The sequence below is a fragment of the Manacus candei genome, unplaced genomic scaffold (assembly GCF_025592945.1).
Source record: "Manacus candei isolate 608988 ecotype Guabito, Panama unplaced genomic scaffold, ASM2559294v1 h1tg000057l, whole genome shotgun sequence".
Taxonomy (NCBI): Eukaryota; Metazoa; Chordata; class Aves; order Passeriformes; family Pipridae; genus Manacus; species Manacus candei.
The window spans coordinates 13,022,744-13,034,758 of record NW_026138105.1 but is presented as its reverse complement, the minus strand read 5'-3'; the positions used below and the strand labels follow the sequence as shown (position 1 = coordinate 13,034,758).

General features: G+C 53.1%; 1 protein-coding gene across 5 annotated transcripts; it reads right to left on the bottom strand.

The window, feature by feature from the left end:
* Positions 1-356: 356 nt before the first annotated feature.
* On the bottom strand, positions 357-7,802 carry LOC127478048 (BPI fold-containing family B member 4-like). Of its 5 annotated transcripts, none has more exons than XM_051803186.1 (13): positions 7,680-7,802; positions 6,641-6,838; positions 5,879-5,987; positions 5,429-5,608; positions 4,945-5,335; positions 4,408-4,512; positions 3,823-3,969; positions 3,492-3,555; positions 2,823-2,883; positions 2,104-2,195; positions 1,965-2,007; positions 1,201-1,254; positions 978-1,041 (listed from the first exon to the last, which is right to left on the bottom strand). In XM_051803186.1, the coding sequence occupies exons 3-12, from the start codon at positions 5,985-5,987 to the stop codon at positions 1,223-1,225; spliced, it is 1,224 nt and encodes a 407-aa protein (XP_051659146.1). In that variant the 5' UTR covers positions 6,641-6,838; positions 7,680-7,802; the 3' UTR covers positions 978-1,041; positions 1,201-1,222. The 5 variants fall into 5 exon arrangements, with proteins under 5 accessions (XP_051659144.1, XP_051659146.1, XP_051659147.1 ...); XM_051803187.1 differs by lacking the exon at positions 7,680-7,802 and adding an exon at positions 7,567-7,643; XM_051803184.1 differs by lacking the exons at positions 978-1,041; positions 6,641-6,838; positions 7,680-7,802 and adding an exon at positions 357-405 and having other exon boundaries at positions 5,879-6,048.
* Positions 7,803-12,015: the final 4,213 nt, after the last annotated feature.

Sequence of the window (12,015 nt, the reverse complement as noted above, 5' to 3'; positions counted from 1 at the left end):
GCTCGACTCAGGCCTGGCTCTGGGGCTGGAGCCGCTTGTGATTCCCCACCTTCCCAGCAGACTCACCTATTCAATATTCCTCACATGCGAGTTACTCCTGTAGCTGATGGGAGAGATAAATAACAAAACCCTCACAAATGCAAAAATCCTTTGGCAGTTTGGAAAGGAACCAAGTCACATGCTGAATGCAGACGAAGAAAAATCCTTTTTATTGTAAGGAGTAACAGAAGGGTGTGAATCAGCCTCAAATCCACCTCACCCACAATGCAGCACATCCAAATCCACTCGGAGATTACAAGGCAGGATAGCGCTCGCTCTGATCAGTTCAAAGCGTCGCTGTTTGGGAACAAATCGGCTGAGTGTGTGCCTGGATTAGACTGGGGGCCTTTTTGCCTCTTGAAATCACTGGAAACAGCAAAATTCCCTTTTGAAATGGTAAGCTAATCAAGAAGCAGAAGGAGAGCAAAGACAAAGCATTTACAGCTTTTGGGTTCGGGTTCATCCCTTTTCTCCCTTCCCTTCTCAGGGGTTTGGTGCAGTTGGTGCAAAATCCTGAAATTCCTGAGGGGTGGTTGTGAGGGGACCAAACCCCTGCCTTCAGCCCAGCTGTCTGCTTCCAGCACCTGGAATATCCCCTCTGTGCTGAGCCATTACCTGGCCCAAACCCCAGCCCCAGTGAAGCTGGGGTGGGCGTGAGGAAGAAACAAGGGGTGAAGGTGTTCCCTTCATCAGTGAGTGCCATAACAAGTGGCTTGTGGCCGTGAGAACCAGGAGAGCACAGAGGCAAGATCTGGGGCTCCTGCCTCTGTAGTCACCAGCATGGCTAACCACCCACACAGCTAACCACTGACATGGCTGATCATTGGCACAGATAACCCTGGGCTGTAAAAAGACACCAAAATCTGAGAAGTCTGAAATGTAAAGCAGACGAAAATGCGAGGTTTTGCTGGGTTTTCTCCACTTTCATGTCTATTCTCCAGGTATCGAGTCATCTTCCTCCCTTCCCTCCTCTTCCTCCTCAGGAATCGCCTGTGGAGGCACCTGGAGGGATGAGGTTTTTAGACAGCCCTGTGCTCTCCCCGTCACCTCCTGCTAGCAGGCAGCAGGGTCAGGACTCATCCCACCCAGACCAGGCACCGGCGCTGGCACAACTGGCAGCAGAGCTCTAAGCCAGGTCCCCAGGCAGCAAATCCTCCTTACCCCACGTACTTCCAGCCTGTGGCTATGGATTGCTCCCGGGATCGACACCTGCGACTGGGGGAGAGACACCCAGGTCAGTGCACTCCCTCCTCCAGGGCCCCCAGCCCCACGGTCCCCTGGCAGCCCCCACTGCTGGGCCGGGCTTGGCAGTGTCCCATGTGCCAGTGGCCCGAGAGCCCCCGGCTTTATGGGCAGAGATGATTTAGTGCCCTGAGGAATATGGCTCTGGAGAAGCTGGGACGGCTTCCAACTCTTCCTTCCCTCCCCTGTATATTAACTTTCCATGCATATGAAGCTGAAAGCTCTTCCAATCACCTCTGCAAATATTAATTAATCCTCGCAGCATCCTGAGGACCATTATTCACTCCTATTAAGCAAATATTATTAAATCCTTTTATAAGAGGTGAAGTGACTTTTCTAGGGCTGTGCAGGGCATAAGCAGGAGCGCACAGACTTTCTCTCTCTGTGTAGGAGCCACTGCTGCAGAATGGCAAAGCTGCTCACACCTGAGCTGGGGGGATGTCTCTGAGGACCAGGCACTCCAACCACCCCCAGCACTGCTGTGCCATGCAGGGTACAAGTGCTCTGTGGGACTCTTCCAAGATGAGTTGGCAGCTCTGGCAGCTCTGGCTGCACCCCAGAACCATGAGGACCCCCTTCCCACTCTTAGCCACTACCCAGGATAGTGTCCCCCTTTCAGCTGCCCTGTTCTGGCTCACAGACACCACTGGGGATCCCCATAGTGGCACTGGAGACAGACTCACTCTGGAGGAGCCAGTCGATGAAGGTGCTTGGGAATGGGGAATTCTGCAAAGAACAAGGAGGCGTTAGAATGTGTGAATGTGGAGGGAGGGCAGCAGTGCAGGGACATGGGATGGGACACAGGATGGGACACAGTTGTACCTGCAGATCCAGCTCCACGAAATGCCCAGACGTCACCGGCAGTTTGGAGAGGGCAGAGTACATTTTCCCCAGGAGCCCGAAGGAGACGACGCCTGGGGACAGGGAGAGGCCATCGGGGCTGGGCAGAGCTGGTTGTGGGTCCCAGAGCCTGCCGGCGCCCTCTGCCCGCAGCGTCTGGCAGAGGCTGGGAGAATATCGTCCTGCCCACCACGGAGTAAAACCCCTCGTCCTTCCTGTGGATCTCAAATCTCCCGGGGTTCAAAGGTTCCCATGAAAGCTGCTGCCCAGGAACTTCCAGATGCATGTCCCATAACAGGGGAAATGTTGGGGGTAAATGGGGACAGCTCTGCTTGCAGTGAAGCAGCAATCATGTCTGTGTGAGATTTGACATGAACAGATCTGGGGAAGGAAAACCCCACAGGTTCTGCAGGGCTGCAGTGGAGGGTCCTGGCAGAGCCACCTCTTGGCAGCAGCTTGAGTCTGTCCCTGGTGGGACAAACACCCATGAGAAGAGCAGGACTGTGGTGTCTGGCAGTGGCAGTGAGCCAGGACTGTGCCACATACAGTGGCTTTGCTGGTGGATCAAAGCTGCTCCTGCTCCCTGCACAGAGACTCCTGCTCCCATGAATTCAGCTCTCCTTGGGACTCCTGCTGCCCGTGGAGGTGGTTGGACACACAAAACTCAAGTGTCACTCAATATAGAAAAGAAAACGACTTACGGTTGAGGAATTGTAGTTTCATGTTGATGATGCCGACCCAGATGTTCACTAACGGGCAGAGCTGCAACGACAAGTGGCACAGCCCTGGTGAGAACACCGTGGGTGCAGCAGCACGTTCTCCAGCACGGCTTGAGTTTCACAGACTTAAATCAGGATGTAATAATAGGCTCCTAGAGCACAGTTCCTCCATGGAAGAAGAGCCATATGACTTGTTCAGCCCTCTTCTTAAAACAGCACAGGTTCTACTGAACAGGACAAGAGATTCTCTAACAGGTCCCTTTGCTCCAAGTGGGGTTGTCACTTCTGCTCATCTCCCCCCAGGGAGCACCCGAGTACAAATTATCCCATAACATTGCATGATGGAATTGAAATTACTCCTAACAAATAAATTCTGACTGTAAGGAAGATCAAGGAATTTTGTGGAATTCACTTATGGGCTGCAGGCATAAATATATATTGTATATATATTGTGTATATATATCATCCCTGACCACGGGAGGGGGGTTGGTATAACTGATCTTTAAGGTCCTTTCCAACCTAAGCTGTTCTGCGATCCTCTGTGTGTGTGTGTGTGTGTGTGTGTGTGTGTAAATCTTCCAGAGAGTTCTGGCAGGAGCACTGATTGCAGCTGAAATGCATCTTCACAGCAAAGAACATTCAGACACTCACCAGTGCAGGGACAAGGGTCTTGAGAGTAGAGTTCAGCACGCTGCTCACCAGGTTGGTGAGGAGGCTGGGGAGGGAAAGGACACACAAAAATTACCAGGGAAGTTGTCAAAACCTAGGACTTGACATCAAGACAAAACAGCGGCTGTGGAGGAGCCCCTCTCGTCTTGTCTCCTCTTATATTAAAAGATACCGCAAGCCCACAGCTCCCCAAGGCTTTAGCAGGAATTGCAGATGGTTATCTGAATCCCATAATCTGGTTGTTATGGTGTCAGTCCGTGACACTGAAGTTCTGCCCCACTGCAAACTTGCAGGAGCTCACCCACACACTCACCCCTTCCGCAGGTTGACGCTGAAGCCGCCAAGCAGGTTCTTGCAATCCTTAATCACCAGCTTGAGGTCCCCGGGGGTGTCCTGGGTCACGGCGATGTGTGACGTGATGTTCGTTTCTACCGAGGATTCACTCAGGAAGCTAAAAATCCTGGAAAAAAGGGGAGTAACGTGGAGGGTTATGGGGGAGCTGCAACGCAGGCTCGGTTGGTACAGTGCTTTAGTCTTGGGACTTCTGTCTGGTTCCTGGTCCTGTAGCAGATCACAGAATCATAGAATCATTAAGGTTGGAAAACACATCTAGATCACCAAGTCCAACCATCAACCCAGCACCACCACCATGTTCACCACTAAACATGTCCTCTGGTGCCATATCCACAGGTTTTTTGAACACTTCCAGGGATGGCAATAGCACCTTTGGAGTAAGGACAGCTGGAAATGAGTGCAGGGAGAGGCAGCAGTACAGCTCAGAGCTTTCCTCACCAGCCCATTTGCTCAGCACGTGGAGATGTTTCTCCAGCAGCAGGGAGTGTCCCATCCTCCCCAGTGCCCTCAGGCCCCCATGGCCTCTCTCTCCGGCCCTGCTCACCCTGGAAAGCGGAGCACCAGCTTCGAGTACAGGTTCAGCACCAGCTCAGTCCCACGAAGGACCTTCCATGACACTCGGGCATTCTCGAGGTTCAGCACCTTCAACCTGGGGGTCAACACCGAATCAAACCCACCTTGAGATGGCAGGATCAGCAGAAGACCCTATAGTCCCGTCTCTTCCTGCTCATCGTTTGACCTGTTACCCATTTGGATATTCCCAGGTAAAAGTGAAGGTGGGGAAGGAGCAACCCCTGCTCCAAGAAAAGCCAATCTCAAAGCAGGGTCAGGTTTCTCAGGGCTGTGTCCTGCTTGCTCTCAACCACCTCTGAGGATGGAGATGCCCCCACCTCCCAGATTGCCCATTGCAGTGTCACAGCACTGCCGTGGGGAAGACTTTTCCCATTTCTGGTTGGAATTTCCCCTGTCACAGATCCTTGTGTGAGCCCAGGACTGGTGGTTTGTATGACAGGGAGGGTCTGATCCCCTGGACACTATTGGTCACCCTGCAGTGAGCCCCACCATGGGGCTTCTGACTCACCAGGCATAGCGTGATATCTTCTGAGAGGTTCTACCACCCAGCAGGCCTCCTGCACCCAGAAGTCCTCCTGCTTCACCCAGAAGACCATCAAGACCAAGTAGACTTCCGTTGCCTAGGAGACCTCCTTTCCCAAGCAGCCCTGTGCCAAGCAGACCTTTATCTCCAAGAAGGCTGTTATTGCCGAGGAGACCATTGCCAAGGAGACCATTGCCAAGGCCTTCCCCACCAAGGATGCCTGTGCCAAGTCCTTCTCCACCAAGGATGCCTGTGCCAAGTCCCTCTCCACCAAGGATGCCTGTGCCAAGTCCCTCTCCACCAAGGATGCCTGTGCCAAGGCCTTTCCCACCGAGGATGCCTGTGCCAGGCAGACCGCTGCTGCCAGGTTGTCCTCCTGCAACAGTCAGAACTCTGTTACTGTCCTGGCCATCACTGCCCAGAAACCCTCCTCTCCCAAGCACGCCCATGCCAAGCAGACCTTCCTCACCTAGGAGGCCTGTACCAAGGACCCCAGATCTGCTGGGTTCAGTTTCTGCTTCAAGTGGACCTCTGCTTTCTGCTTCACTTGCACTTCCCTTGCCCAGGAGGCCGGTGCCAAGCAGCCCACCTTCACCAGGAACACCAGTGCCAGGCAATCCGCCTTTTCCACCAAGGAGACCAAGCAGACCTGCACCAGGGGAGTCCCAGTTACTAATCAGACTTCCACCATTGGGAAGATTCCTTTGACAAGAAAGGTTGATTTGGCCACGTTAGGTTGCTCTGCTGGTGAGATCTCAAAAGGACCTCTGAGCATCCTTGAGCAAAGCTGGGTTCCCCACAGAGATGATCCTGCCAGGAAGCATCTCCTTGATGACCAGAGGGACACACCATGAGCCTAAAATGGCACAGGACTGTGTCACGACCCTCCCCTGGAAACACAGAAAATATCTGAACTCACCACTTGTGGCTTGCTTTGGGTTCAGCAGGTTGAGGAAGCCCTGGGAGGAGGGCAGGAAGCCCACGAGAAGGATGAGACACCAGAAGTGTGGCATCTCCTGACCCAGCATCTGTGGAAAGACCCACATCAGCCCAAGCACCAGTTCCAGCACATGGGTACAGGCAGCTTGGGTACTGGTACAGCTCCCCATCCTTCACATGCACTGCCCTGGGGTGATGGGGGAGGTTCCTCCTGGACATACAGCTTCCAGAAACCACACCCCCCCCAGATCCCAGGGGATGAGTCCAGGCCTGCAGCACCTTCTTCCTACCCAGAAAGGTTGAACCACTACTGGTTAGCAGAGAGTAGCTGGAGCCCAGTGTTGCACTGTTCCAGAACCATCCATGTCTGGGCTCCCACATTGCAGAGTTGGGTGGCTGATACTGCAGGGAAGTGAAAATGCCATTTTAAGAGAGGAAGAGGGATGGAGATGAGGGAGGAGGACCTTGTACTGAGAGAGATAGATGGCTTCCCACTGCTCCAAAATGGTCCTGAAAGCAAAACTCTCAGAGGGGCACGGCCAGATAAAAAATGATGAACATTTCAGCAGTGTCCTTCTGCCCACTGTGAAGAGTACCCTGAGTTATTAAAGCCCAAAGCACAGTCAGAATCAGACTCACTTTCCTGTGGGCAGATTGTTTGTTTTTCTCATCTTGCTTCACTCAGGCAGTGAGAAGAGCCCGTTTTCCCTGTGTTTGATCTGCCCCGAGCCAAAGAACGCACCTTCAAGGACCTCCTGTTCCTGCCCAAACTCGGCTTCTCGGGGTGACAGTGCAGGCTGGGAAGTGTTTGTTTATGCACGGAAAGGTGTTTGCAAAGAAAGGAGAAGAGGCTCCTGCTGCAGTGCTGCCCTGGGTCCCAGCTCCAGGAGCACCTGCCTTCACAGCCTGTGCCCCAGATGGAAACCCCGCCTCGTCCCTCCTGAGGAAAAAAAGGTACGAGGTGCAGATTGCAGAGGTTCAGCACTGAGAAATAACATTATTTAGGTCAGACTGAACAACTCCTTTGTTTCTTCCAGATACTTTTAAAAAATCCCTCTATGACAGTTCTAGGCACAATTAAATTAGACTTTAATTCACTCGACTGTCTTTTACATTTTCCCTTTGATCAGTACGTAATGATGCACAGCTCCTGTAGCCACGATTATTGAACAGGAGAGAAGGAGAGAGGCTCGAGCAGCTCCTATTGAAAATCGTGTCAAATAAAATCAGTGGGATTTGTTGGAGGGGTTCTGCGAGACGTGCACAGCATTGCAAAAGGGTGCCAAAATGGATGTCAGGGCTCTTAGAAGAGCTCTTAGAGAGAATACGTGACCAAGCAGGCAGCTATCTCTGCGGTTATTAGCAATATCTGTCGGGGTGCTGCTCCTCGGTCACACACATTTCAGCGAGCTGAGCATCTTGCACGTGCAAAAGGCACGTCTGGCTTTGCAGATAAACACTTATTTTACACCAGCCGAGACGAGGTCTGGAAAGCTGAAAATTGCTCTGAATTCTGGTCACCGAGATCATGAAAAAACTCCCAGTCCTTTTCTGCCAGCTTAGTCATTATCACAAACTTAACAACAACAGGAATAAACGTGGAGTTTAACAAGGAAGATCTCTGCTAGCTTTAAATATTAATTTTCATAAATGATTAAATGCTGCTACAGAAATCAAAGGAAAACATCATTAAAATTCTTGCTTTTCAAGCCGAGTTACACTGAGCTGTGGGTTGCCTGATGGAGCTGGCACGGTGGCCACGGTCCTTCAGTGCCACTTACCTGGACCCTTTGATGTCACAGTGGAGCTGCCCATGGTCACAGCTGCTGGCAGTGGCTTTTATATACCCGACGTGAGGAATGAGGAAAGCCCAGGGAAGGATGGAGCAGGGACATTTCCTCTTTGCTGGCTGTGAAGTGTGACTTCCCTGAAATCACAGGGAAAGGAAACACAGGTCAAAATGTTTGCAATATTTGCCTTTACGGTTAACTTCATATTCCCTCGGTGCGAAATGGCTGCATGCATGGCCCCGCCAAGTCAGGCCCGTGACACTTCCTTCTCCAGCACTCATGAAACCCAAACCCTGCTGCGCTCTCCCATGACAGTAGTGAGAGCAGGGCACAGAGCCAGGACCTCTGCCAACTTCCACAGCTTACCTTGGAGCCCCCTGTTCAGGGGTACACAGCCCAAGGAGTCCCTCCTGAACCCAAGGGAAATATCCCAACCCCTGTGCATAGATGGAAGGAGAAGATGCAGGACTCACGTTCAAGTTCACCTCAAGGAACTGGCCTGTTAGCAGGGGAAGGCTGAACACAGTGTACTGGATGCTGCCCAGCAAACCCAGGGGCACCAGTGCTGGGGACAGAGGAAGGGAGTGTCTGTTTCCCTGTTGGACTCAGCTGCAAATCCTCCCTTCATTGCCCGGCAGCTCCTTTTCTTCCAGAAGAGCCAGGGAGATGCTGGAGGTCCCTGCTCCTGGCATGGGGCAGATCTGGGGTCAGGGTGAAGTGAGGGGTTTGCTCTTTCCCCCCAAGGTGCAGTGGTAGAGCAAAGGGTGTCCCAGTCATCCCGCAGCTGGAGCCGAGGTGACACGCGGTGCAGGGCAGTGACAAGATGTGGGACCCATCATGTCCTTACAGTTCACAAGTTCCAGCTGGTCACTGACAAGTCCCAGGGTGATGTCAACCACCAGGTAGAGCTGCAGGAGTCAGGATGGGCTGGTGAGAACCCGTGTTCAGAGCCAAAGAAGGACACGCAGCCCCGCCTGGCTCTGCAGGGAGCACCAGGCACATGGGATGGCAGCCCCAACGGGGACTCCACCAGCTCTGGGTGTGTCCCTGGGCATCTTGCCCTCCCTCAGAGAAGTGGAGTTGGGATTGGGGCCCAGGAGCCCATGGGGGATGGCTAGAAAGACCCTGTGGCTTTCAGAAGGGAGGAGAGACTCCATTAGTCTGCAATACGGTCCAGAGCACCGTTAGGAACTCCCAGCACTTGGGTAGACCTCGTGTTGAGAAGGAGGAAAAAGCTTCTCCCAAGCTGCTGGAGACATGGTATGTGACCCCCACTAATCCCAAGCCACTGGGTGGGTGGATGCAGCAGCCCTGGAACACTGACTGTGCTCCTGCTCTGAGCACCAGTGATGCCATGGGGAGCTGCACTGCAGCTTTTCAAACTCATCACTCCTTCCCAGAATAGGGTTTTTTTCTGATTTACCAGATTAGGAAGAAGTCTGTTCAGGACGCTTGCCAATAAATTATCCACAATTGGGAGCAGGCTGTGGAAAAATAAAGGAGCACCATGAAAACAACCTGCTGCAAAGTAAATGGGTCTTGTTAAACAATTCCCTATGAATAGCGCCGAGCACAGACCTCCCGGAGCAAGGCAATTGCAGCAGCAAAGTGAATCGTTTCTGCTTGGATTTTGCATGAGATAACTGTAATTTGCATCCCAAAATAGCCAGTGGGAAATTTATTGCTGCCTTTTATCTACTAGTGCATAGTCTCCTTAAATGAGCAGAAACAACCTCAGCCCGAGTGGCTCCTACAATGTACACACCACGTGCTCACATCTCAGGAGACCCCACACCATGTCAGTTAAAATGACCTGTGTACATGGCACATGGGACAGAACTGTCCCACAGGACTTCTGGGAGAGCACATCTGTTCTCTGTGGCTGTGTGAGGGGCACACAGAGACCATCACCACCAGTTTGTTGTTCAGCCCCGTGACATGGCCAGTGAGTGGCCGTCACCTGCAGGGATGGTAGGATGGAGATGTATAACAGGGAAATGCCTTCATGTGTTTGCCATTCTCAGGGTGGGGCTGGCAGAGCTCGTGGCAGCAGAGGAGGACACCACCATCACTCACCCGCTCAGGAGTCTGATTTTAATGCCACTGAGGAGCGTGTCACATCTCTCTGTCACCAGTTCGGGGTAGCCCATGCCATCCATGGTCAGCCTGACCCTTGCTGTGATGTTCACCTCCACGGTGATGTTGAGCAAACTTGAGAGGCTACACAGGGAGAAGGGAGTGACCTTCAGAGCAACAGCCTCTTCTCGAGGGACAGGAACAGTGTTCCCCCCTGAGACACCCTCCGGGAAGGTTCTTCCCCTGGTCCCAGCACATGGCTGGCACTGCCACCAGCAGCTCCACCCCCAGCCCGACCCACCTCTTGCCATTGAGGGCCACTCGGGTGTAGAGGTTGAGGTTGGCACCAATGCCAGGCAGGAGCCTCAGGGACACCCTGGGCAGCGTCTCCTCCACGATCCTCAGCCTGCAGGGACAGCGAGGGGGACAATGTGAGTGACAGCCCTGAGCCCGGCACAAACCATCCCGGCTCCACTGCTCACACACAGCCACGCTGAGGAGGTGGGCGAGTCAGAGACCAGTTAGACCAGAAACGGCAAAAGATACCGAGTTTTCTCAGTTATTTCCCTGTTTTAGTTATTTTCCAGTTTTATCAGAAGCTTGGTTCTTTTGCTTTATCGTTTTTTCCTGCTTCTGCTGGGCTTCAAAGCAGAGTTAATCGTGTGGGCTGCAGACGGGAGTGTTGGCTCGGCAGCAGCCACCAGCGCGCAGCTCGTGCACCCTCTATGGGCAAACACCTCCGTGCTGCCGCCTCCCCTGCCCTTCCCTGGGCAGCTCAGGAGGCTCCTTTGCGATGCAAACTTGCAGGATTCCCAGGCAGCTTTTATCTCGTTTTTCTCAAAGCATCAGCTCCAAACCAGACCTGAGCATCTACCGAAGCACCACCATTGCTCCCCCAAAACAGCACTGAGATGTTCCCCCTGCAAGGCAACCGGACGGTGCTGTCCTTACCTGGTGAGCCCCTGGATGGTGCTGAGCAAGCCACCTTCCCTGAGGATGCCAAGCAGGCTGCTGCCTCCCAGCAGCCCTCTGTTTCCCAGGAGCCCTGCTCTGCCAAGAAGGCCACCAGAGCCACTGAGGATCCCTGCTGTGCTGAGGAGACCTCCGTTGCCAAGCAGACCTCCTGGTCCCTGCGCTCTTCCAGCAACCCCCACAGGGCTGTCATCCCTGGGGACATTGCCACCAGCTGCTGGCCAGCCTCTGGGAGGGTTTCTGGGACCCCCACCATAAGCACCTCCACCACTCCCTGCACCCAGCAAGCCACCACCAGCATCACCCCCTCCACCAATCAGGCCTCCAGCCAGTCCTCCCAGCAGCCCTTCACCACCACCACCCAGCAGACCACCAGTAATACCACCAAGCAGACCACCATCACCACCACCACCAAGGACACCTCCTATGAGTCCACCCAGCAGGTCCCCACTTCCATCAGTGCTGGGATATCCATTTTGGAGTGGCACCTCTCCCAGGACACCTCGGAGGACTTGTTCTTGACCGAGGGAGCCTATAAGAGCTGGACACATCACTTGCCATCAGACCCTGCACAGAGCTTTCTCCTTTTAGGGGTCTGGCCAGTTGAAATTTTAATTACATGATTTTCACATAAGTTTCATACATTCCAATATAAGTAAAGATTTTTAAGCCAGGGAAAAGCATTGAGCAACAGGTTATTGGACACCCAGTATCAGGCAGCGCTGTTACCCCAGAGTCCAGGGCTAAAGGGAAGGAAAAGGAGCCCGAGATTCTGTGGCTGTAACAGTGAGGCTGTGCTGATCTGAAAGAGCCATGCTGGGAAATCAGCTTATTCCAGAGAAATCCCTGCTGGCACTTGCACACCAGCTGGCACACACAGGTTACCGTATCAGGGGGAATTTTTTAATTTTCCAGTAAGCACATGAGGAGCCTTCAGAAAAGTGCCAGGAGATTTTTCTCTCCTTTAGTGCTTGAGGAACCTCGAGGAGTGGTTCCTGAGGATTGCCCCACCCACCCTGCAGCTGCCAGCTCCTTCCCAGCAGACAGTACTTCCACAGCCTCCAAAAAGTCCCTGTGCTGGGACACCTCCTCAGCCACTCCAGGCTATAAGGGCCCTTTTGTCCAGGTGCCCTCAACACTTAATACCTTTGTGAGATCAAATGTGCTTTTTTGGGCAACCTAGTGCATCTTACACAACCAGGGGATAGTATGCCTCTAAACAAAGGAGGTGTGAGCTCAGGTTACCCATGCCTGGTTCCAGACAGAGCCTTGCACAACA